Source organism: Ostrinia furnacalis, unplaced genomic scaffold, assembly GCF_004193835.3.
Source record: "Ostrinia furnacalis isolate ACB-3 unplaced genomic scaffold, ASM419383v2 OfSCF0802, whole genome shotgun sequence".
Lineage (NCBI taxonomy): Eukaryota > Metazoa > Arthropoda > Insecta > Lepidoptera > Crambidae > Ostrinia > Ostrinia furnacalis.
In genome coordinates, this window is record NW_021131041.1 from 249,733 (window position 1) to 275,982 (window position 26,250).

Consider the following 26,250-nt stretch of genomic DNA (forward strand, 5'->3'; position numbering starts at 1 on the left):
AAAAAGGTACTAGTGCCAGTGGCGTAATATTATTTGCATGTACAGGAATCAGTATCACACAATTGCTGAACATACATATATGGGGGTTCAAAAAATAGGTATCATGCATAATCTATCTCCTCTACACAACAGGTTTCTTGACACTTTACAAAAACATCCTGAATACTTGCTAATGAATGGGATTTATCAATACAAATTAATAAATATGTATTACATTCAATGAAATTGAATTATTGTACTATCGGCAACAGTGTTAACTGCCCATTGCCAGTCATGTCGTCTTGTTCTATCGCAAAGAATCACCATTTGATGAGAGCGATAGCAAAAACGGAAATGTATAGTTGACACTGTGGCCGCGTGTTCGTTCGTTCGTTCATTTCAGCCGAAAGACGTCCACCGCTGGACAAAGGCCTCCCCCAAGGATTTCCACAAAGAACAGTCCTGCGCCGCTCGCATCCAGGCACCTCCCGCAACCTTCACCAGATCGTCGGTCCACCTAGTGGGAGGCCTGCCCACGCTACGTACTCTGGCTCGTGGTCGCCACTCAAGAACTTTCCTGCCCTAGCGGCCATCAGCTCTATGAGCTATGTGCCCCGCCCACTGAATCACACCATCACATTGAATTGACAATTTTTTTACTTACAATAGCATCATCCTTTTGTTCCGCAGTGTAGGGTTTTAAACGTTTATTAACTGCTTTGTGATTATTTATTAATTTGCTTATCTTGATTACGAACAGTGTGTAACGAACGGCTATTTGAATACTTACTCCTCGCCAAAATTTGGATGAGCGCGGGAACGTGTGTCGGTCGCTTCGGTTTTGCTACGCGATTAATGGTGAAACCATTAATAACACCCGTTTTGCACTGCCACTAACCGCTTGCCCGCCTACAGTCAAGTCTGTGAGACGGCCAAAATCTAACCTCTCGCCAACATTATTGTCAGTTTAATTGCCTCTGTCTGTAAACGTCGATTATTTAACTGTATTGTGTACTGTGTCTGTGTATAATATTAAAGTACGTAAAAGAAAGCTGAAACAACCTCCAGTCCGTGTTTCGCAATTTTACTACAAGTGTAATTTTATTAAGTACGTATAAAAAAAACATACAACACAGAGCTTCCTTTAAAATATCGATATGAATGAAGTGGTAACTATCGACCACTAGGAAGTTAAACAGCACTAGCAGATGATGAAAGAAAAAGCAAATGGCTGACTAAATCTACGTTCTCAAATTCCTAATAAAAAGAATCCGATGTAATTACATGAATTATGCGCTCTTTATGATAATGATTAGCAAAATAAGTCTGTAAAGATTAGAAAGAACATTGATGACAATATATTGGCAGCAGAAAGCTTGCCAAACTTGTACAAATTGCTAAATAAAACTTAGCCTTATCACAATTCAGTACATTGCAAAAATATTAAATTGTGTTTGTGTCGGACACACGCCCGTTTAACTTCCTGGTAAGTCCTTTACATCTTTATTTATATTACTATAAGCTTATTTTGTACTTATTTCCTGTGGTTCCTTTATCTGCCAAAATGGTGAACATTTTTGCAAGTGATTCCCGAATGATGATTTGGTTCCAACGAGACACAATTTCAACGGGACACATTTTCAATCAGACACATTCCCACGTGGACACATCAATTATTGTATCATCAGTTAAATGTTTTAATGAAACAAAAAATAAAAAAATGTGTTAATTGTCATGGGTATGTATTCGTCTGCCGTTTGTGATCGATACTGATGCCAAAAATGCAATCAGTAAAATTTTTGTCTGTCTGTCTGTCTGTATGTTCCTTATAGAAACAAAAACTACTCGACGGATTTTAACGAAACTTGGTACAATTACACTGGTCAACACATGTTTTTTTTCCTTTAATTTTTTTTCTGTTATTGGGTATTTCTATGGCCCTGATTATGAAAAAAATACTGGGAGATCGTCAACAGCTTTACTTTTTAAAATAAGTATAGAGTTTTATTATTTTGACAAAAAAATACGAATAATTATACATTGTGTTGATAAAATATCTATTGAACACTCGATCACAACGGAATCCACGCGTACGAAGTCGCGGGCGGCCGCTAGTCTTTCCATATCTATGTGCGGAAACGTCACGAAATCTGAATTTTAGCTGACCTCCTAACCCCTCATAAAAGCCAAGGTAAATTTTATTGATTGGTCTATGTTATGTATAGGTTATTTTATTGATATAGTGAAAGTACGCGAAGATGCTTATTTCTGTTCAATTTAGTTTTTAATTGTAATAAAATACAGTGTGAGTCACGTTAAAGTGTACATATGAAAATAGATGAAACTAGACCTATTTTTATCGACAAAAAAGAGGTCAAATTTTTTTTGAGTTTTTTTTTTTAATTTATAGAATTTTTTTTCTTCCAATTACTTATTGTAAAGAAAACGTAATAACTTTTAAACTAAGCGGTATATCCTGATAAAATAAAAACAGTAATAATGCAAAATAACAGGCGAAACTAAAAAAATACATAAAATACACAAAAAATGCCAACAAATAATACAAAATGATACTTTTTGAAAAAAATCTGCTTTTAAACTCGTGTTTTTTTGGTTATTTGATAAATTTCTCCAAAAAATGCCCCTATAACCGGTGGTTCTTATTACTTTGTATTATTCTCTATCGTATTACCTTCGTAAAACCAAAAATCACATGTCTCTATCCCTATCACAACGTTTGCAATGATCGTTTGAACTAAGCCTCTCCGGGCGCGCCATTCAACGCTTCGTTAACAACGAAACTGAAAATGGCTCTAGATTTGTAATTTTGATAAAGACAAGTTAGATTTCAAATAAAAACAAAAGATTTCGAAGTAAAATAAGCATTTTAGTTAAAATTAAAATTGTCTCTACCTGTAGCGGAGAATAATGTTGTGGCAGGCCTTTGTTCAAACGATCATAGCAAATGTTGTGATGGGGATAGAGACATGCGATTTTAGGTTTTACAAAGATAATATGATAGAGAATACTTAATACAACTATACAAAGTAATAAAAACCACCTGTTATAGGGACATTTTTTGGAGAAATTTATCAAATACCCAAAAAAAACACGAATTTAAAAGCAGATTTTTTTCAAAAAGTATCATTTTGTATTATTTGTTGGCATTTTTTGTGTATTTTATGTATTTTTTTAGTTTCGCCTGTTATTTTGCATTATTACTGTTTTTATTTTATCAGGATATACCGCTTAGTTTAAAAGTTATTACGTTTTCTTTACAATAAGTAATTGGAAGAAAAAAAATTCTATAAAAAATAAAAATAAAAAATCTCAAAAAATTTTTGACCTCTTTTTTGTCGATAAAAATAGGTCTAATTTCATCTATTTTCATATGTACACTTTAACGTTACTCACATTGTATAGTTATTTTAATGTTCATAAATTTTTCATTTCACTTTCATTTATTCGACTGACTGTATTGTGTCAGTTTGCAACTGTGTCCACGTGGGAATGTGTCCGAATGATTATTTTTAGATATTTTCTTTATTATCGTTAGATCTTTGAGTGTTATTCGCGTCACACATGGTGTTAATGCGGCTGGCAAAATTCGTGGTGTTTTTAGAGTAAAATTTTTACAGTAGTATTTGGTACAGTCAGCACAAAAATTTAATTCAAAGAAATAATATTTTGTATCAGTTTCGGTTTAAGTTAGTTGTTGCAAATGGTGGACGCAGTAAGTGTGAAATTTACGTTCGTACCTAATTTACTTAGATACCAAATAAATATTTTTTCTTTCTTTCTTTCCAATTAGTTCCCTTGATTTTTTTTGTGTATATTCGTGGTATTTTAATTTAATTGCTATGAGTTATACCCACATTGATCAGCTGATAACGACTCAAATGTTTTGTAGTGATAGGAAAAAATACTGATAAGCCAATAAATATTTCTTCTTGTATGATTTAAAATTAAAATAATGTATGCTTAATTATGTGCTTTTTACTTACAGAAAATTCTATTGTGATCATGTAGAAAAAATGACTTTCAGTGACATAATTTAAAAATAAATGAACAAATTAATTTAAATTAAGTATAACACTTATGAAGTAAAAATACCACACAAAACATCGCAATAGAATTAGATCTCTTTTTGATTGAATATTCATGTTCTTCAGGAATGATTCTTTTTTGTAGAATGTCTTGTACAGACAGCACATCAAGCTGGGTTGGAATAGGTATTATTTTGCAACAAAAATTTGATGTGCTAACTGTATGTACAAGCCCCAATATAATTTTAATCCTACCAACCAGTATGATAAAAAATCATTTGAACATTGTTCAAATACGACATTGTATATCATTAGCTATTGAACTTTTTTTCCGAATTGCCTATAGATCAAAATGCTCTGTGTCCATAGAATGATCTAGAAGACAACTGATCAAAGGCCCTTGGGAATTTACCTTTTTTGTGACTATGACCGCAGTTTATGAAGCTCTCATGTAAACTAAAATAAGCCAACTTTTCATTAATTTTAAATAAACAACTTGAAAAATCTAACTGCATTAGGTGGGAATCGAACCTACAAACTTTACATTAGTTCATTCAAGGAATTATAATTGTGAACGGTGACGGATTCCCTATTGTCATTGTGTGTATTTTGTCACTTGTATCTGGTACATTTTGTGCTACATAAAATAGTTCTCATTATTTTTATCTCATATTGTTTCAGTTGATGTAATGTGAAGAAGCCAGCACCGGGCGGGCCCGCCGCCCCCGCATCATGGAGCGAAGCTACGAAAAACGGCACAGCAAGCACCACAAGGAGAAGCATAAGAAGCGCTTGCACAAGAAGTACAGGATCCACGGTACTCATGAACAATCTTACGCTACCGTCAACTCTGTCAAACCTCTAGTGGAGTATTCCGATGTGAGCTCCGAGGAGCTCTCGGCGCCGGAAGCCGGAGAAATCGAGAGCGAAGCCAGCTCCATCAGCCGGCACATCGCAGACGACCTCGACCGCACGAGGAAGTCGCATCCCATCCGCACCTTTGTGGACAACAAGACGATATCCGTAACCACGTCGAGCCGCCGCGACGATTACATTCTCACGCATGATTCTTCTTCGGCAGCGTCGAGGAAGCGCCGGGGGCTCGAATATGTAGAGGAGCCGGAGTTCGACGAGCAAAGATATAAGAAGAAGAAAGAGAAACGGAAGAAGGATAAAAAAAAGAAAAAAAAGAAGTCGAGGCACCACTCGCGGTCGGCGAGCCTCGAGAGCGTGTCTCCCGACGACAACGTGCCTACCGAAACGCCGGCCCGGGCCCAGAGCCCGCCTCGGTACGAAAAAGTGCCGGTCAGTGAGTGGGAGAAGGCCTCGTCTCCTCTCCGGAACGGGTCATGTTCGCCCGTGTCGCCTTCCACACCGCCGCTGATGCGACATGAAGTGTCGCCGCGACATCGTGAGCTATCGCCACGACATCGCGAGCTCTCGCCACGACACCGCGAGTTGTCGCCACGACATCGCGTGCCGATGCTTCGTGAGGCGTCGCTGCATCATGCGAATCCGTTCTCCCCTCATCGGGATAGATCTCCAATAGTTAGGTAAGTTTATTTTCCTTTCTTTTTTCGTATTATTTAATCGTAAGTTGCTCAATCGGTTTTTAACAACTGAGAAGGCAACCCTAAATAATGTAATAACAATGTAAACTAATAAGTTAGGTGATTCATTTTCAAGTAAGTTTCTAATGATGCACTTTGAACCATTGAGCCATTCGAATTAATGGCTGAAGATAAATCACAGTGTTAAGGAGATAAGGAACTCATAAACAAACATTATCATTTATGACCATTAGAAATTAAAGAAATGATGAGTAATCTTTAAAATTATGTTAGTACTTTGTTAATTTCAGTGCATCATCTCTAATTACTTACTTAGGCCATAATTACTAACTTGCAACTTGAAAGCACTTTCGAGACTTCATAATATAGAAAGAAAATGCATTTAACTCATTTGTAACTAAAAGGACAATTCAAAACCTCAATGAATTGTTTCATGTGTGTTACATTTTACATTATGTCGTAACGTTATTCGATATTTATTTAAACCCTATTTCCAAGGGACCGTTATCGATAGCAATTAAAAACAACGCTTTCTATTCTTGCCAGTCATTAGTCAACTGTTATAGGAGTAGGCGATTTTATCGATTTGTGTGAAATATTACTTGTATTGTTGTAATTGTAAAGCAATAGTAAATTTCATACTTCACACAGTTACATCCATATTCACGAACAATGCTTGCTTAAGTGAAGCAGCAAATCGAACACACAGCGTTGAATAGAGCTCTGAGATTGGTCCGTGTGTTACCCTGTGCGTCCACGCGCACTGTGAGACCTAATAGTAATGTTTGTGAATACGGGCGTAAGCCTTGCTCAATAACTATTTTTAGAAATCAATTCATTTTATAACAGTAATTTCTATAAAAGCCTTTTGTAAATGTACAAGTATTGTATGAAGTAAAGAGGTTCACCATTCATTTTGTAACCTCCCAGTTACATTATGTAATGTATTGTTTTAAAATCTCATGGCCGCTAGAATTAATTATGTTCTTTTTATTATCGACTTATAGTCCAGTCAATAAAGCATTATAGATGGAAATCCGTGGAACACAATTTTTGACTTCGGGACTTTATTTAGACTAGTTAGGAGGTGAACATAGCAAAAGGGCGGGGACTTTTACTATGTTCTCCTCCTAACTAGTCTAAATAAAGTCCCAAGGTCAGAAATTGTGTTCCAGGGATTTCTCTCTACACCGTCGTTAAAGCATTCATTGACTGGACTATTACTAATAATATTCTAAATACAACTGCTGAAGTGCTGAAATAACATGTTAAGGCTTGGTATTTCTGCTAAAGTAGGTATTTCGCGCTGTCAAAATCTGCGCGCGCAATACTTCGCCGAAGACAGCGCGCCAAAGAGCTCTCGCGGCTACACAGTATAGAAATACCAGTTGGTTAGGTTAGGTTGACTTCCTTCCGTTCAAGCGTCACACTCACAGCACTTTCTAATACAAATCATATCCAAGTGATACAAATTAAAACAACTTTCAGAATTTTTGGGAATATATTTTAGAATCGAATAAATATAAAATATAACTGCCAAAGTAAACACGGTTCAAAGAGGCGTGGCGTCACCCGACCTTCCGGAATTTTCAAGATTACGTCACCCGACCTATCGTTAGGTCCTCGGGAGCTTGAGCGATTGGAAAAACATTTTATTAAAAAGAAACCACTTTATTCCAGCCAAACTCGAGTATATTTCCACTTACACACTTACACTTCAATTACTCAATATTCAACTCACAATAATTATTATAACAGCTATCGGACATAGATTCGTCAAGTGGTCTGAGTTCTATCGAAGCTAACAGAGTAATGATTCTGAGTGAGCTCTAGGCCTACAACAAGCCTCTCTATCCCCTCCACATTACCACTTCCTTGCCAAACAAGATTGAAGTTTTTAACAGTGTTGCCACTTTTTAACTTTAAAATATATACTAAAATCGTAACATTTTTTTAAATTCACTAAAATAATAACAATATTTTCTAAAAATCATGACAGGCTCTATATAGTATTGATATCAACTTCGAAGAAAGTGACTGCCAAAATTACCTTCTACCCGTTCCACACGTCTTTCATGAATTATATTAAGGAATTGTTAAGCTAAATTTCAAATAGATTGAACCAAGAAATCACTTTGTCCCATACAAACTTTGCCCCCTTTTTTCACTCCCTTCATTTCATGACCCCATTTCGGAAAATCTTTTCTTATGAGATGCCTACGTCACACAAAGAACACACCTTCCAACTTTCAGGTCTCTACGATGTCCGTCAGTCATTTATTACAAAGCATTTTTATTAGTTGTCCAATACTCTATCGTTCCAGGTATGTCATTGACAGGAGGGCGCTACTATCTTAATGGGTTATTCATTAGTCCCAACTTTATGCCACTTGACATTTCAGAATCGTTTGACTTTAGATACCTAAGCGATTTAATATTCGGAGTCTTTTAATGAAATCAAGTTCTGAAATAACTTGAGGTATTGTATCCGATCAAGCTTTTCATTGCAGGACAGTTAAATAGTTTTATTATTAGTTTCTTCTCTAAGTCTTAATTTGTCAGAGTAAGTAAAGGCTCCATGAGAGCAAAATGTAGCTTTATAATAGTTTTTAATTTTTTTCTTGAAATATTTGACGCCTTGTAATCTCTCGTTAATATAGATCCACACAAATAAAGAATGTTTGACTTCGACTTTAATAATTATGCTCTTACATAATTGTAAATAAACTAGCTTTCCGCCCGCGGCTTCGCTTGACTTTTCAGGTTTTTATATAACCTATTACACTCAGATATAATGTGGCTTTCTATTGGTGTAAGATTTTTTAAAATCAGTTCAGTAGACCCCGAGATTACCCCATACAATTTAACAAATATACAACTAGCGGCCGCTAGTTTATAATAGGTAGCTTTCCCTCCGCAACCTTATTGGTATTCCATGTATGTGTCTTTTAACTGATTCCTTTTAAACATTTCATGTAAAATTTGTCCAGTTGTAACTCTATTTACATCTGCTTCTGTAAGCAAGGATTCATATTCTACAGCCCAGATGCCGAGTAAACCGAATCGTCTTTCAGTGACGTGCAGCTGCCCCTATATTTGACATAATTTTTTATTATTTATTTGTGTCAGTGTGCTCTTATAAAGAGTGTAAGACGATTGTATGTAGGTACTATTAAATGTAGTAAGTAAGTTAAGTGTAATTTTAACTCATTGGTTTTGTCTCATATTTGAGGAATGTACTATGTATCATGAGTAGAGTCATAGTTTAAAAGGATGCCAACGATTTAAATTTCAATAGGTCTTAATTAATTCTTTTATAATTAATAATTCTTAATTATCAATAATTTTAGCTTTCCCCAGTAACACTGATATTATTATACTGTGACTCATCAAAGTCATCATTGTCAAAAATATTGACAAATCGCGAACTGTCACGGCCAAAAAACTGACACGCGTCCATCCTCCGTAAGCGCCACCGCGCGACTGATTGAGATTGTCCAAGCCGTCATGGGCGATTTTTTCCACATTTTTTAACATAGTAACTAAATAAGNGTTAATGCCCAGCTATGGGTCAACATAACACACACTTTGAGAACCAGCGCTGCTGTTTGGCACAGATGGTTTCCGCATTGGTCAGATAAATCAGAAATACTGGCTACTGTCCGCGGGTATGCTTGATAATAATATTTTATACTTCTGCATTCTAAAATACAGGGTGGCGAATGATCAAGAAATAAAAACATTTGTTACTTGACCCATATTGGACTTAACTGAACACACTAGACCACAATCTATGTATGATTGTTTTTTTGTTCTGATACGATTTCAAAAAAATATTTTTGTGTTGAATAGCTTATGCCCGCGGCTTCACCCGCGTGAAATTTAGTTTGTCACAGATCGTCATAAATTATAGCCATCCATACAAACCTTATAACTAACACTTAATTTACCAAACTTTACATCTTACTAATATTAGGCTTTAGGCTATTATTATAACATCACCCTACAGCCAATAAGGGCGGAGCAGTAACGAAAAATGTTGCAAAAACAGGAAATATTATTCAAACTCTTTTCAAGACATTATACATTTGTTGTTACACTCTCCACCCAAAAACACTATTGGCACTATCAGATCAGCTGTACATCAACAACAACATTAGCATATTAATCCTCACAAAATCACGGGCCGTGACTATAGTATGCGCCGTGAACCGTGCGAGTTGCGCCGCGCCGCTCCCGACACGCCAAGGTGTAATATCGGACAATACTGAAAATGTCTTTACAAATCCAGCAAAACTTCGAACTCCTCCTATGTTCTTCTGATTGATTTCGTTGCGGGTCCAATGACAGTTTAACTTTCGCTGGAACAAACTTGATCTTCACTGGTTGGGTTATTGGCGGTCAAGCTGTAGATCCTGGCTACACAGGAGTTGCATTGGGAACGAGAGGTGGGAATCCCGTTAAAAATCTTGCTAATTTAATCTCCACCACTGCAGGAGCACACCTCTCTAGTTTACTACAGAATGAGCATCTGGCCTGCACTTTATAATCCCCAACAAAAACTTCTTTAAAGATGAACTACAACGAACGGTCCCACCCGTGACATTGACGGGGACGCCACCGTCAATACCGGATCGCTGGTTCCGATTTTTGCCACGTTGGAACCTATTATAGTTGAACTATAGTTCGTGTAATACCTTTAAACAAAATCTTGATTGACACTGATCACTGTCAAAATGAACTCTCGAAAGTTCACTGAATTACTACAAAAACCGTGATACCATCGCGGGTTCAAGGGACTAGTCACGGGCCGTGGCTCTGCTCATTATCAATGCCCACTGATGGTAAGGATTTACGTCTTGCTATCTAATTAATTATCGTGCCTGTCTAGTTAAACTTTAGCTACGGAAACAACCGTAAACTTTTGAGAAATAGATTGAACGCCCCTATTCACAAACGAAGCAGAAAATCAAACGCACAGCGTTGAATAGAGCTCTGTGATTGGTTCATGTGTCACCCTGGGCGTCCATGCGTACTGCGAGACCTCTAACACACGTATTCACAAACGATGCTTGCTTAAGTAAAGCAGAAAATCAAACGCACAGCGTTGAATAGAGCTCTGTGATTGGTTCGTGTGTCACCATGTGCCACCACGGTGAGACATCATAGTAATGTTTGTGAATACGGGCGTGAATCAATTAACAAATGTTTAATAAAATGTAGGTACACTCCCTGACCAATTTCATAGTTATAAGGCTGAGTTGGAGTTGAATTGAGAATCCTTTTTTTGAAATCGGTTATAATGAATGACAGACGAACTGAATAATGAGTTGCGGAGTTTCTTGCACTGCTTCTTCTCAGCACTGGCCCATATTACTATCCCGAAGCAGTGGTAGGGTTGGGACGTGTAAAAGTTCTCTTTGAGAGCCTACTTACACAACACAAATGAGTTTTTGAGGCAGAAAAGTTCTCGAGTGGCGACCATGGGCTGGAAAACGTGGGAAGGCCTCCTACTAGAACTAGATGGACTGAAGATCTTAAAGCAATAAACGTTTTTTTATTTATTTATTTAAAGGTCGCGGGAAGAACCTTAATTCGGGCATCGCAGGACCATTCATTATGGAAAGACTTGGGAGAGGCCTTTGTTCAGCAGTGGACGTCATTTGGCTGAAACGAACGAACGAAATGAGTTTTATTGAGATTTTTTATCAATTAATCAAGCAAATCCGTAAAAAAATTGTTGAGTTCCGGAAGCTTAAGTAGGCGCAGACTGCAAACTTTTTGTCGGCCGATAGTTTAGTCGGGCAGCTAATCAGTATGGGCATGTATGGAAGTGCGCACATTACACCGATTGATTTCATAAAAATTACTATCGGCCGACTAAAAATCGGTGGTCTGCGCCTAGGCTTAATATCAATGATAGACGAAATGACTACTATGCATTTAGCTGGCTGGATATACTGAGTGGGCGTCCTTTTTGGCACATCGCCTTTATAGACATTTAAGTATTATTTTGTTATTTTTATTTTTTTATTTCCATTTTAATGTCCTGATTTATTGTTTCTTTTTTTGTGCCAAATAAATTATTCTTTCTTTCTTTCTTTCTTCTATATTCAGCCGATATCACCGTCTTTAGTCTACGGACCATTATCTATGGCGTGTCTATGGTCTGACTCTGATCCCTTGGTTGTTGCCCGTTCCGCTCGGCCGGGGGCGCTCGCGTGTGAAGTTCGGGCTTAATGAATGCAGGTTAGGGCTGCCACTTTGGTATTTAGGGTACATTACATAATGAAACTCAAAACTTTGGTTTTTCATAAACTCTGAGTTGATGACAATTTCGACGTATCGTCGATAATTATAAGAAATACATGAGACCGAGAGATAATTTGTATATGTAGAGAGAGAAGTGATATTATGCTCACGGTCTTACATACAGCCTAAAGTGGTGCAGTGCTTAAAGATGATTGAACGCACAATTCAAATTCAAAGAAAATTCATTACTTAGGTCATACAAAAGGCAAGAACTGAGTTTAAATCAAGTTTTGAGCATTGTTTTGCATTTAAAATAAATAAAATTATAAGAATAATAAATTACAACTTTAAGATTGACATAATATAGCCAGTCTTGCTAGCATGAGTGTATTATAATGAACTCGACAGAAAATAATGAAAGTAAAGTAAGTTTGACTAAGGTGTTCACTACGGACTACCCTATTTGCACGCGTGCCCTGATTTTGCCGCCATGATTGACAGCTGTCACTCCAAATTCACAGCCTTGAAACGTGGCCATTTGGCCGCTAACCACAGATAATGAAACGTTTGGTTCTCCACGCGACAGCCCTATACTATGATTCTGATACTCGGACACTTATTACTGATGCTAAGTTTATTATAATTGTTATTACGTTTAATAGCTGGGTTACAATGCAGTATCAAATTCCGGTCAGTTGTTATATTTCGGTTTTGTGGAATTAATAGGTACTTAGGTACTCCCCGCGGTTTTGTTGTAGGTAATAAAATTAATTACAATACAAACTCATTCCGAAACAGTCTATCTAAGCCTAACTTCGAACTCCTCGTATGTTCTTCTGATTAATTTCGTTGCGGGACCAATGACAGTTTAACTTTCCTCGGGACAAACTCGACCTTCACAGGTTGGGTTTTTATTGGCGGTCACGCTGTAGATCCTGGCTACACAGGAGTTGCAGCGAGTATTCTATACAAAGCGTATAGTTTTGAATATTCAACAATAGTAGGAATCAAGGTATTAACTATGTAACCTTGTGAACTCGGTCATGCAAATAGTGTATGATGTCACACACACGCATTATGCATAAGGTCATATAAGTTGTCTTCTAAGACTGGTTCTAATCTTTATTATTCAACTAGGTACAGTTCAGCTAGTATCTTATAACACGAAAAACATAAGGTAAAATAAGCCTAATATTTTTGTCTGCTTGTTCCAGGATCAGAAGCGACGGTAGAATGCACGCAAGAGGTGATGAAGGTCACGGTGCCCATGGATGGAGACAGAAGGATATCCTACTTAGATCAATTTAAAGGTAAGAAGAAAAATCGGTTATTTATTTATTTAACAGGTTTACGCCCGTTTTCACAAACGATGCTTGCTTAGTGAAGCAGCAAATCGAACGCACAGCGTTGAATAGAGCTCTGAGATTGGTTCGTGTGTGGCCCTGTGCGCCCACGCACACTGTGAGACCTCATAGTAGTGTTTGTGAATACGGGCGTATGTCTTATGCGCAAAAAATACGTTCTATTTCGAAATAAATCGAAACAACGAGCACAGCTAGTGATGAGAGAGAAAAACAACAACGCTCCATGTAACGTTAGACCTATCAGCATTGACTGAGACCTATTAATCTGTATTATTTTATGAAATTTCGGGACTATTCCCACCTCTCGTTCCCACCACTGCAACTCCTGTGTAGCCAGGATCTACAGCTTGACCGCCACAAAAACCCAACCAATGAAGGTCAAGTTTGTCCCGGGGGAAAGATGAACTGTCATTGGACCCGCAAAGAAATTAATCAGAAGAACATAGGAGGAGTTCGAAATTAAGGTTCGACTTCCCTCCATTGCAAAGCGGATAGGTGACAAACAAAGGTTTAAAACCTTTAAGAAAAGATTATGCACCACGGACAATAAATATCAATTAAGGGGGCCTATCTTATGAAAGCGAAAAGTCACTAACTCACTCACTCACTCATCACGATATCTCAAAAACTATAAGTGCTAGGAGTTCCTTTTAGAATGTAGGTGCTCACTAAGCCGGGATTTTGCAAAATTCACCCCCTAAGGGGGTAAAACGGGAAGTCGAGGTCGGCTAATACTTGTATTTCTAGAGACTGACTGAAGCAATAAAATTCTTTGATCAATATTTATATGCGCATTTAGACTTCAACTAATTCGCTATGTTCTCAACAGCTGTATTTGTGTACGTATTGTTATTGTTTTGTCGGCCGTTTGGTGTAGTGGTTCGAAACGGACTACTATTCCGGAGGCAGCGGGTTCGATTCCCGCACAGTACAAACATTTGTGTGCATGAACATATTTGTTTGTATTGGACTGGGTGTTTTCTATGTATAATATGTATGTATTTACAAAAAAAAAGTATTTAAGTATGTTTACATCCGTTGTCTAGTACCCATAGTACAAGCTTTGCTTAGTTTGGGACTAGAAGCGCAGTGTGAAATGTCCAAGGATATTTATTATTATTATTATTTATTATTGTGTACGTTCTCAACATGCAAAACTCCTCCGCCCTTTCGTGATAAGGAGGCGTTCAGTCTAGGCTCTATTCCCAGGTGGTTCATTTCATTCCTCTGTGACTATGATTGTATGTGCAACATTTTTATTTATTACCTTTTCACTTTTATCAGTTTATTCAAAAAGAGTCTAATGCCCATAATATGTAACAGGAATTTTGTTTTAATAGGGGTCACTTAAAAATTAGGGAATTATGGTGAAAACGGGCATTATTATCATAAAGTTAATATAAGTAGCGGAATAGAGCAACAAAGGACTGAGCGAGATCTCACTAGCAGCAACACTGTGTGTTAGAAAGGGATGCGAGATGCGAAGTGACAGAACCGTAACAGAACAGTTTTTTGCAACTATTTGACAGTTCGTTAGCACTTATTGGCACGCTGAAAATCTGAACTCCGATATATTTTCAGATTTTACGTGAGTGAAATCGTGGATGTTTATGAGAAATAGTGCTTCAAAAACGTGGTGACCGGTTCAGTGATTAATAATGTAAAAAATAGTGAAAGAATCCTGACAACTGACACACAAATGACATCAGTGACAGCCTAAAATCGGTTTCGTTTGACAGCTCGTGGTCGTTGCTCTATTTCGAAGTACCTAATATTAACTTTATGATACACGTTGGATGAACCTGATTCCCATCCCATACACAGAAAATATTAAGTCTCTCCCACGGCCTGCTCGCCTCATGTAGGCTTTGTGCTAGAGATGTATGGTTTTGAGACTTGAACCGAAAATATCCGAAACTAGATGCACATTACAAGAATTCTATAGTATCTGTACGTCACTAACATCGCTGAAAGAAATTGTAATATGTACTGTTGAAATAGGTGTGATTTTTCAACGACAATTTTAGAGAAGTTAGATTATCCCAGTATAATTTTCTGACTTCACCATACCATTTATATGCCCATGTTAACATGGGCTAGTGTCGGCTCATATACCCATTTACCTAACATCCTGTATAATGTTCTGGGAAAGTGACAATGTACAGACGACGGCATCAAGCCCTAAACACTGTGGCATTTATTGCAGTGGTATTAGATGTTATTTTACAAAAATGTGTAGCCTGATGTGCATTTAGGACTCATACAAAGATATCTGAGAACCGCTCTTATCCAGAATATTATATTTTTTGGCACAATAATGTTGGCTAGTATTAAGAAGACGCAGAGCATGAAACTCAGTCATAATACATTGTGCAAGAAGTCTACACGTAATAAGACTATTCCTACCGCTGCAACTCCTGAGTAACCAGGATCTACAACTTGACCGGTTTAAAAGCCTAACTACTGAAGGCTAAGATTGTCCCGGGCAAACGTTGAACTAACAGTTGACCCGCGAAGAAATTAAGTCTACACTCAGTGGGCCACTCTTGGCCTGTCTTACAGATGAAGATCCGTACCTAATGGTCAAAATATCCGTATCGTATCCGACGTGTCCCACCCCTAGCGCCACACGATGCATATGACTGATGAATGGAATCGTGGATGCATCGATTGACTGATGCTTTGTATCGATACATCGTTTGATAGCATCTTCGCCGCCTTATGAATAAATGGAGAGTCGGAAGAGTTTAGATTGTGGAATTTTATAATGCCACCTAGAGGGAAAGTACTCTTAATACTGTAGATATTTTTTTTAAAGAAATAGTTCTCCTTTAAAGATTTCCAAAATTTTGCTTGCTACACCCGGGATTAAAAATAACAAAAATCTGTTAAAAATTACACCCTGTATTTTTATTGCATCCATCGTTAGGGTTAAGTATAAGAATTAAATCTCTCTAACAAACATGATAAATCAAATGAAAGGAAAACCATGAAATCTTAAATTATTTTATATGGAAGCTGGAAACATTAAAGTGTAGAATATTGATCCAGTATATTCTATAACCTATTATACCGCTTGATAGAGCTCGAGAAGCACTTTCAGGATCAGTAACCAGTTTGTCGATATCTTGTACAGTTTAGGAATAATCAAGTGAGATCACTTTTTTTCCACCCTGTATAGTTATAGGTAGTCTCATTCATTACATAATTATGGTTTTAATATTCATAATATAATACTCATAAATAATAAGCATAATAATAGGTACTCATAATTATTATGACGAAGCAATATTAAAACGAAAAAGATCAGCTTCTTCGTAACTCCTACATACCAGCAAAAAGTATAAGCTTACGACAGTTATGCTCATATAACATTATGAGAAATAATTCGCGAAAACGTAATTGTTCAGGCACAATCATAATTACTTCACTAAAAGAACTAGAAAGAGTAGTCTCAAGCTATTCACAAACATTACTATGAGGTCTCACAGAGCGCGTGGACGCACAGGGACACAAAACAATCACAGAGCTCTATTCAAAGCTGTGCGTTCGATTTGCTGCTTCACTTAAGCAAGCATCGTTTGTGAATACGGGCGTCACACTGCTTCTTCTCAGCACTGGCCCATTTATTGTCCCGAAGCAGTGGTAGAATTTAAGTAACTAATACCTACTTGTAAAAGCGCTTTTTAAAAGCCTATTTGTAGAAAATAAAAGACTACTTTTATAATTACTCTTCATTCTTATTGCTCTTATAACTGAACTTCGAACTCCTCAAAGTTCTGATTAATTTCGTTGCGGGTCCAATGACAGTTTAACTTTCCCCCGGGACAAACTTGACCTTCACTGGTTAGGTTTTTTTGCAGTCAAGCTGTAGATTCTGGCTACACAGGAGTTGCAGCGGTGGGAATAGTCCCGTTTTATGATTGCTATGGCATGCCAAGTTCCACCTTCTCATCAAGTCATTCAGTCGCCACTGCAGAAATACGACTCTCGCGACTAAGGGACAAATATGCGAACATCAGGCCTCCCCAACCCGTCTGGCCAGCGTGGGGAGTGTAGGACAAATCCTCCATTTGCCTCTGGTCAATTAGAGAGGGTCGTGCTGCGTGCTCCTGCAGTGGAGACTAAATGACCTGACGATAATGACGAAATTACACTTGTCTAGAGAGACAATGAATGGGTCTACTCTGCCATTTTCTGTACTTGAAGTTATACCTAATTGTCATACCAACAAAAAAACACGTTATCTGGAACGCACTGTTAGAGATTCTGTTTAGTGATTTTGAAACCTACAGTGCAAATAATAGAGTGCATGTCGACACGCTCAATTGTGCAAAAGAGCAGGGATGTATTTGGTACCTAAATACAACAGATTAGTACTTCAAATCTGGCGAATTTCTTTATTTAACGAATCTTACATGTAAAAGTTTTTGAGGATAAATGGATGTTTGTTACTCTTCATGATCAAAGTCAGTCGTTTCATATATTTTTAGAACTCAAATACTACGATGCACAGTGGTGCTACAGCTTTGGTGCCATAGTAATAAATGCTAAGGCGGACGTATTCTATCAGAAAACAGCACTTTTATTTTTTGGCCGGCACTTTTGATTTTGGACCAAAATGGATGATGTCCTTTGGCATGCAGGTAGATGTTGTGACGGAGGCATCCGCTAAGAAAGGATTTTACGAAACTCCACCCCTAAGGGGGTAAAACAGGATCCACGCGTACGAAGTCGCGGGCGGCCGCTAGTCTACATAATAAACTGCTAACCATCAAAACTTTCTGCTGACAAAGTTTAACAAACCACACTCCCAACTCCGCCCATGTGTCTTCACTAATTGCCTGTGAACCCATTCATTAGCTGAAGTAAAAAATACTTTCACTGCACGTCAGACGCACAATAGTGACACATGTCACGGTGACGCTAGCTGTGTATGTGTATGTTTTGTGACTCTTTTGGGGTCAAATGGAAGGTTTGCCATTGTTTTGGTGATGTTTGACAGGTTGAGTGTTCTTTAAAATACACAAATATTTTCAATACTCATATTTTTAGGGTTCCGTAGTCCTGACAAGGAACCCATAGTTTCGATATGTCTGTCTGTCTGTCCGAGGTTTTGCTTGGAAACTATTGGCACTAGGGAGCTGTAATTTTGTGGAAGTATGTATATTAATCACGCCGACAAAACGGTAAAACAAAATTAAAAAAAAAATTTGAAGAAAAATTTTTTTAGTATAGCTCCCCTACATGTAATTTTTTAAATGTTAATTCTATTTTTCGAAAACGATACTTTTTTTGCTTTCACGGCTTGTCTCGCCAAGACGAAACGACAATATTTTAGGCGTTTACCTGAGAATGGAGGTCGAGGGGTTAAATATTCAAAAGCTTAGTATTCAGTCTGCAGTCTTGTTCTATTCCTGACACCTTCAATTTTATTTTCCATCTGTATGGGTTAAAGTTACTTTTATGTGATACTAGCAGCCGCCCTCGACTTCGTACGCGTGGATCCCGTTTAACCCCCTTAGGGGTTGAATTTTGCAAAATCCCGTCTTAGTGAGCACCTACGTTCTAAAAGGAACCCCCATGCAAAATTTGAGACTCCTAGCACTTGTAGTTTCTAAAATTTCGTGATGAGTGAGTGAGTCAGTCAGTGACAGTCGTATTTTGTATGGCAAAGGAAACTTATCAGATCAATTTTACAGAAGGATTTAAAGTTAAACCTATTTTGTAAACCAACATAATAATGCATAGGAGTTATTAACATTATTTTGTAATGTAAATTTTTCTAAAGTTTTGTTTTTTTTTTCAAATTCATATTTTGCGATAGAACGAACTTATCTACGAACGAGCATTTATGTCCCGTTTTGTTTTTCTAGTATTTAGTTTATAACTATTTTGTATTTTGTAATAATGAAGCTCGGATTGCTCAGTTCAAACTCCCCGCACTCCGCGCTACCCTTGACCAAAAATTTGTGGGGCGCGTCTTCGTGGATGAAAAGATCTATAAATTAAATAATAAAACTCTTTTTTCCAGACTTCGAGCCATGCCAGCCGACGCTGGAGAACAACGTGGCTACCTTCATGCTGGACCTGCAAGCCGGGTACTACAAGTGCGGCCTGACGAGGGTCATCAACAAAATGACGGTAACAATCATTAACCAATCGATACAATGACTCCAGACTACAATGACAGAAATAAGGAGATCCGTAAACGAACTAAAGTCGCTGACATAGCCCGACGGATTAGCAAGCTGAAGTGGCAATGGGCAGGGCACATTGTACGCAGAACTGACGGCCGATAGGGCAGTAAGGTTCTGGAATGGAGGTCCACCCACAAGGTGGACCGATGCCTAGCAGGGAAGCGCTGGACGCAGGCCGCTACCAGTCCATCAACATGGAAAGCATTGGGGGAGGCCTATGTTCAGCAGTGGACGTCCTATGGCTGAAATTATGATGATGATGATGACAATGACTACAATTTTATTGTCTGGAATAAATAGAATTCGAGATTCAAAGAACACTAGTAGTAGCCATCAGCTCTATGAGTTATGTGCCCTGTTCACAGCCACTGCCTGTGCCACACGCACGAGAATTTAGCAATTCTGCATAATATCGGTTGCTTTGGTATTTATGCCTTTTAAAAATCGAGTGGTCTAAGAAGTCCCTCAGCTAGCGAAAGATAAAATATGTAGTAAGTACGCCTTTTGTACTCTGGTAGGTACATGAAACGTCTGTAATAAAGTTTATATTGTATGAATACAAAGATCCTAACAGCCATTTAACCCTTTCACAGAACATGCGCACATTCTACCATAAGGTGATCATAGAGGGAGCCAGCGGCGACCGCGAGACGGTGCTTGCTCGCTGTCTCGTCAACCCTAAAGGACGGCCGCTAGTCAAGAGGGACACCCAAGCCTTCCCGCTGGACTTCAACGAGCCTGAGTAAGTGTTGTCCTCATCATTATTACAGTCTGGCAACTTTGTGCATCCAGAAGGACAGACGACCCCATAAAGGTAGTAGGAAGGCGCTGGATGCAGGCCGCTACCAACCGGGCGATGTGGAAATCATTGGGGGAGGCCTATATTCAGCAGTGGATGGACTGTGGCTGAAATGATGATGATGATTATGAACTCGTCGCGTTTTGACAGCCTTTCCCCCATAATAACTCAACAAACTTGGCCTTCACCGTGGTTGGGTTGTTATTGGCGGTCAAGCTGTAGATCCTGGCTACACAGGAGTTGTAACTTTAGGAACGAGAGGCGGGAATAGTCCCGAAACCCGTTGCCTTAAACATAGTGAGAGATGCGGTTGGACACAAACTTGGCCTTCGCTGGTCGAGATTTTACTGACCGTTAAGCTGTAGATCCTGGCTACACAGGAGTTGCAGCGTGGGAACGAGAGGTGGGGTCCCAAACTCCAGTGCCTTGCATAGTGAGAGTCGCGTTTGGACAGCCTTTCCCAATTACAAACATGGCCTTCACTGGTCGTTTTTATCGGCGGTCAAGCTGTAGATCCTGGCTACACAGGAGTTGCAACTTTAGGAACGAGAGGTGGGAAAAGTCCCGTAGTGTTGTCAACCTACTAAATTATGTTCTTTCTTTTTTCCCAGTGTTCTAAACATCACTCGAAGTGAGACGGGGCATGCACCTGAACCGATGCTTTTCGCCATTGTCAAGAAAAACGGAGTCCCGTAAGTATTTCTAAAGGCTTCCATTATTAATCCACATTTTTATGTTTTACGACCACTTAAAGCTTTACAGCCTATTGTCACAAACCATTGTTTGTATAAAAGTCAATTAAATGTCTTTATGATTCTTATAACCCGTTGTAACTTAAATGATTTTTTATTACGTGATTTAATCATTTCTATTTTCTTTCTTTTGTGTCAATAGACTTAAGCAATCTTGAAAACAACAAATAACATTAAAGAACTATCTAAGGTTCTATTATCTGAGTTAACTTATTTTTCCTAATTCCTAAATTTTTCAATGAAACTCTCTCAACGAATTCCTAAATGTCTGTCCCTGGATGGCTTTCATAAGTTTCTAGGATCATTAATTAAATAAAATGACCATTCAAATAAATTATATACGATTAATCGTTTCAATTTGGTTAAAGCAGTGTTTTTCAACCTTTTTCATGACACCACCCCCCTAGTATGAAAAAATATTTTGCGACACCCAACCGTTTGCTTTTTTTCATGAATTTTATAATTGTCGAACGCCCCGCTCACGCCCCGCCTACGCCCCACTTCAAAACATCAACTTCTTATTCCAGTGTTCCCCGCAACGACTCAGTAAGCCCCGGCACCCACCTTACGATGGAGATCTTCTTGGACAACGAGTCGGCACCCGTATATGGCCTGTTCGTCAACTACATGTACGCGACTAATACGGATAATCAGCAGGAGACGATTATATTGAATGGGTGAGTTTTCTTTCAGACTTTTTACACTTACACAAGAAGTACAGGCAGCATCAAAATGTTTGTGATCCCTAAAGTGGCCAAAAAGTTGACAACACAACCTTATTCCAATTGTAACAAAGACGTGTCACAAATTATTTGACTGACTCATTTAATTTTGCCATGCTCAACTGCCTAGCCTTGTGGCCCAAGCGGACTACTTTACGAATATTACCAGTACATTATTAGGTTTTATTCTGTATTAATACATATTTTGTTCATAAACATTTTATCAGTTAAGTCTAGATGTTTATCAAATGTGTATTTTTTCCACCTCTGCTTACATTGAGGCAAGATCACGCAGTTTAAACTCCTACTAATCATTTAATCAACATAACTAATTATTTTTTCCAGCTGTTCCCTGGACGCGTCTCTCTTCAACAACTTCCAGACCACCGACGGAGACCTCCTGGTGGCCAAGTTCAGGGCCTTCAAGTTCCCAGACACCACCTACGTCATGTTCATAGGCACTGTGAACGTGTGCCTGGATAAATGCCCTGGGGTAAATCATCATCATCATCATTTCAACCACAGGACGTCCACTGCTGAACATAGGCATCCCCCAATGATTGCCTGCTACCTGTATGAGGCCGTCGGTCCACCTTGTGGGTGGACGTCCTACATTGCGCTTTCCGGTACGTGGCCTCCACTATAGAAACTTGCTGCCCCATCGGCCGTCAGTTCTGCGTACCTACTATAGACCCTGCCCATTGCCACTACAGCTTGTTAATCCGTTGGCATGGGGTCAGTAAGAGTTGATATTTATGGGATAAAAGAAGACTGATACGAAGATGCAGTAAGGCAATCAGCCAACTGTGTAAAATAAATAAAGGAAGACCTATGTGATAAGCCATTCGGACGCCCCGTGGATGCCCCACGAAAATTAGATTATACTCGTATTTATTTAGCGATTCAGCAAATAACAAAATAAGATGTTGCCTTCACATAAAGGTTAACAAATGACTACGAAGTTTGTATAGGAATGCAAATTTTAATTTCCCCCTGAAGGAGTACATTTTCCCAAATTTTAAAATTAGTTCCACATTTTTCCAGGTGCAATGCAGCAACGGCGCTGAAGGCTACGGCAGGAAGCGTCGGTCTATCTACTCTGAGCCCAGCTCCAACAGGGTATACGAGGTGTCTCTCACTACCTTCCTGAAGGTGGACTGGAAGGAGGGTGAAAAGGAAGCAGGTCAGTAACTAAGGTTAACTGGTGGAGAATGTCATATAGCAAGTTCGCCTTTTGTACTCGGTTCTTTCCAACAATGGCTTCCACAGAAGACCAGCCTCATTTTCTGGGTTTTCCTTAGAGCAGGGCTGTAGGATACACATGCTGAGCGGTTGCCATTTTGGTTCACAACATGTACAATGTAGGTACATACTTATGCGGGGTTACCTCCACCATATCGAATTAAAAATGATCGAAAATCAAAATATCGAACGGTCAGAATATCGAATTTACAAATTATCGAAAGATCAAAATTCTGAACGTAGGTTTAAACTGTATCTTTTTATTTTAGAACCGAATAAACATTTCTCTTTTTTTTTTCAAATACATTTTAGTAAATAATTAGGCGTGTGGAAAGGCAGAGTTGACTAAGAGAGAAATATGCCCCTCAAGTCCCCTACCCGTCTACATATAGTCCGGTCGCCGAGCACGTAGAATTTCGTCCAATGACCCGGCGTGCGTGGCGACCGGGCTTTAGACAGAATGGAGAGTGCAAATCATCCAATTGCCTTGCAATCATTACTGACATTTTATGTAAATTAACTACATACCTATATACCTACATTTATTACAATTAAATAAGTGAACACTAACCTGGACTTGCTCGATCAGTACAGCTACAGCTACGCCTTGTATAACACAATTCACAAAACACTTCACAAATTAAACCTCGACACGTCCGTTCACTGTGGAGGTTGGATAGCGACTGACTGAATGTTACTTGAATCGTAATAAAGTAAACTTGTGAATGAGTGATTGAACTTAAATGAGTAAGTGAACTGAGTAATGATGGTGAAAATACAAGTACCTAATCTGTAGTAGGTAATTATTAAAAAATTTGAAAATAATTTTGTCTGTTTTTCTGTTAGCTTTTCACGCATTTAAACCACTGAACCGATTTAGATGTAATTATTTGGTGTACCTACGTACTTACAGATAGTTTAAAACCCGGGATACTTAAAATATAGAATAGATTTTTATCTTGATTTTGAATAGAATAACTTTCTGTGACGAAGCGAAAAAGCGGGCGAAGTCGAGGGCAAACGCTAGTATACTACTTAAAATAATTGTATTTGTTACAGAGGATGTCCTAGCCCTCATCAAGAACCTCAAAGCAGCCAACCAAATGCTGGACGACAAAGATGGCACCCCAGCAACAGTGGCCGAGCGAACCCAGGACAATAAACTAGTGCTGCACTCCCAAGAACTAACGAGTAACAGCGTGGCGCTCACCTACAGCTGTTTATTACTACTGATTAGTGCGCTGCTAGCTTTTTAGAATTTTAGGTAAAATAGGATAGCGTTGGGACTTGAACATTGGTCTGTATTTCTTCAAGGAATTCTTGTATTGAGTTGGATGTGCTTTCTAAAGATGTAGGAATTTTGTAACGAAACCAATTTTTTAAGTACGATTTTGTATGGCCATTTGAAATTTTATTAATGAAAAAAAATTGTGACTAGGTACATCCTTCTTTCTTAGATGATGAAGATTTGTTTGACCAATGATTCGAGATATTATTATGTTCTATTCTGACGAACATTTTGGTGACATGGACAGAAGATAATTATGGCATAAAGTACCTACCTACTTAGATGATCAGTGTTGAGTCCAGGACATTACAATCCAATCAAGCAAACTGCGCACCTCGCTGGAATGTGCACCCTCCCACTTAACCGCACACCGCCCCGCGTTCACCCCGTCCGTACCAGAGCGACGATGTGACGTCAGGGGTGCCAAATGCGCAGTTTACTCGACCGGGTAAAAAAATCTGTTCTTCGTCGGTCCCTCACTGATGAGGATCGCGACCAGTAATAGTCGTGCGGTACACACAGCTTTTGACCGCAGTGTACAACCTACGATAGCGAGGTGTGCATGGGAAAATGAAAGCTATTTTACAGGCAATAGCATCATTTACTAAGATTCAAGCTAAGTTAATAGTTGAACCTGGGTGGGCATACATTTCCAGGAGGTATATAAAGCCAGGAAAAAAACAAATGTTAGCGCGAGCTAAAGGAGAACAGTGCCATCTGTTATCCCAAATAGAAAAGATGTTTTACCACAGGTTTTACTTACGATTGTTCTTGGTGGATTTAATTTTCACTTGACACTCAAACTTGTACACGCAGTCTGCGGAGGAACACTATAAAATGTGGTCGCGATCCTCTTTAAAAAATCTGTTACATGTCGCCAAAAAACTCCTTGGAATAAAACAATAGGGGATGCGGGAACAATAACATAACAATTTGATATTAAATTGGCCTTTAAAACGACGTAATTAATTTTAATTTGATTTTACGTGATTTCTCTAAAACTATGTAGTTGATAAGACGAACTATACCTTACTAAACCAATTATAAAATTTATTTTAAGTTTGTGTTGTTCAAAAGTCTACAACGAAAATTTATTTTAGTCAAAATTAATAAGATTCTTATAAGTTTTTTTAACTTATTTTGTATTTTAATAAACAATGTGCTCAATATTATATAAAAAAATATTCTAAAAGAAAGTTATGCAAAAATATAGCATACAATTTTGGTTTTGGTTTTCTTTAGCGTCATAAGCGAATAAGCTTTAACCACCAACTAACAAATTGTTGGACATTTTTGCAACGACATTATTTATTTTATGGTTTCACATAAAATAAATGTCAGTTAAGTTTAAGTAAAAGTGATTTAATCGAAGTAACGTATTTTGTAAGTGCCTAAATAATATTTTTAATCTTATGTTTAATTTTACTTCATTAATTGAATCAAATCTGACCAGGGCATGATAGTTTTTTTTGTTTTAAATAGAACAGATCTCATTTTATTCATTCTTTTGAATAATTTTAATGTTTTTATTTTTCCTCAGTTTTTTTCCATGTAAAAGTTATAATCTGTACCACTTTTTTTGTTCGTTTAATATATTTTTAGTCTAAATTAATTGACGTATCCTACCCAGGATAATAAAACGTCATCAAATACATTTTATAGTAAGACTTAAATGTAACATAATTATGTAATGTAAAAAAAAAATGTAGTGAAAATTGTTGTGAAATTTCAAGAAACAAATGTAGTACTGGTCAGTAAACTAATACTAAACATTTTAAGTTCACTAGTCTTAAAAATAGTTATTCAGTAAGAACAATTTCAATGCATTGCCCTTTAGACTGTTTTTTTACCTAAACCCTATGGCTACATGGCTTTCATCGTAGGTACAATTTTTGACCTACATTTTTAACGTTCAATATTTTTTGTAATTTTTATTTCTTTAATGTTTTCATGAAAATACATTTTTGATTACTGCCTGTATATTATTGTATTTTTACTTGTAAATGTATCAAATTGACTGGTGCTCCTAATAGTA

The 26,250-nt window shown here is 37.9% G+C and overlaps 2 protein-coding genes across 2 annotated transcripts; both read left to right on the forward strand.

Annotated features, from left to right (window-relative positions):
* The first annotated feature begins 899 nt into the window (after positions 1-899).
* Positions 900-5,593, forward strand: LOC114350170 (cyclin-dependent kinase 12-like). The gene is made up of 2 exons (XM_028300846.1): positions 900-1,465; positions 4,707-5,593. Exon 2 carries the CDS (start codon positions 4,758-4,760, stop codon positions 5,580-5,582), a length of 825 nt encoding a protein of 274 aa, XP_028156647.1. The 5' UTR covers positions 900-1,465; positions 4,707-4,757; the 3' UTR covers positions 5,583-5,593.
* Positions 5,594-10,738: 5,145 nt separating this feature from the next.
* Positions 10,739-26,022, forward strand: qsm (Zona pelucida superfamily protein qsm). The gene is made up of 9 exons (XM_028300849.1): positions 10,739-10,751; positions 13,063-13,158; positions 19,247-19,356; positions 20,006-20,154; positions 20,823-20,903; positions 21,491-21,640; positions 22,031-22,178; positions 22,730-22,868; positions 23,987-26,022. Exons 1-9 carry the CDS (start codon positions 10,739-10,741, stop codon positions 24,181-24,183), a joined length of 1,083 nt encoding a protein of 360 aa, XP_028156650.1. The 3' UTR covers positions 24,184-26,022.
* The last annotated feature ends 228 nt before the right edge of the window (positions 26,023-26,250 follow it).

Coding starts and splice junctions, on each gene's coding strand:
- LOC114350170 (XM_028300846.1), top strand. CDS start 4,758: ATGGAGCGAAGCTACGAAAAACGGCACAGCAAGCACCACAAGGAGAAG.
- qsm (XM_028300849.1), top strand. Junction 19,357..20,005: donor GGGTCATCAACAAAATGACG/GTAACAATCATT, acceptor ACCCTTTCACAG/AACATGCGCACATTCTACCA. Junction 20,155..20,822: donor CTGGACTTCAACGAGCCTGA/GTAAGTGTTGTC, acceptor CTTTTTTCCCAG/TGTTCTAAACATCACTCGAA.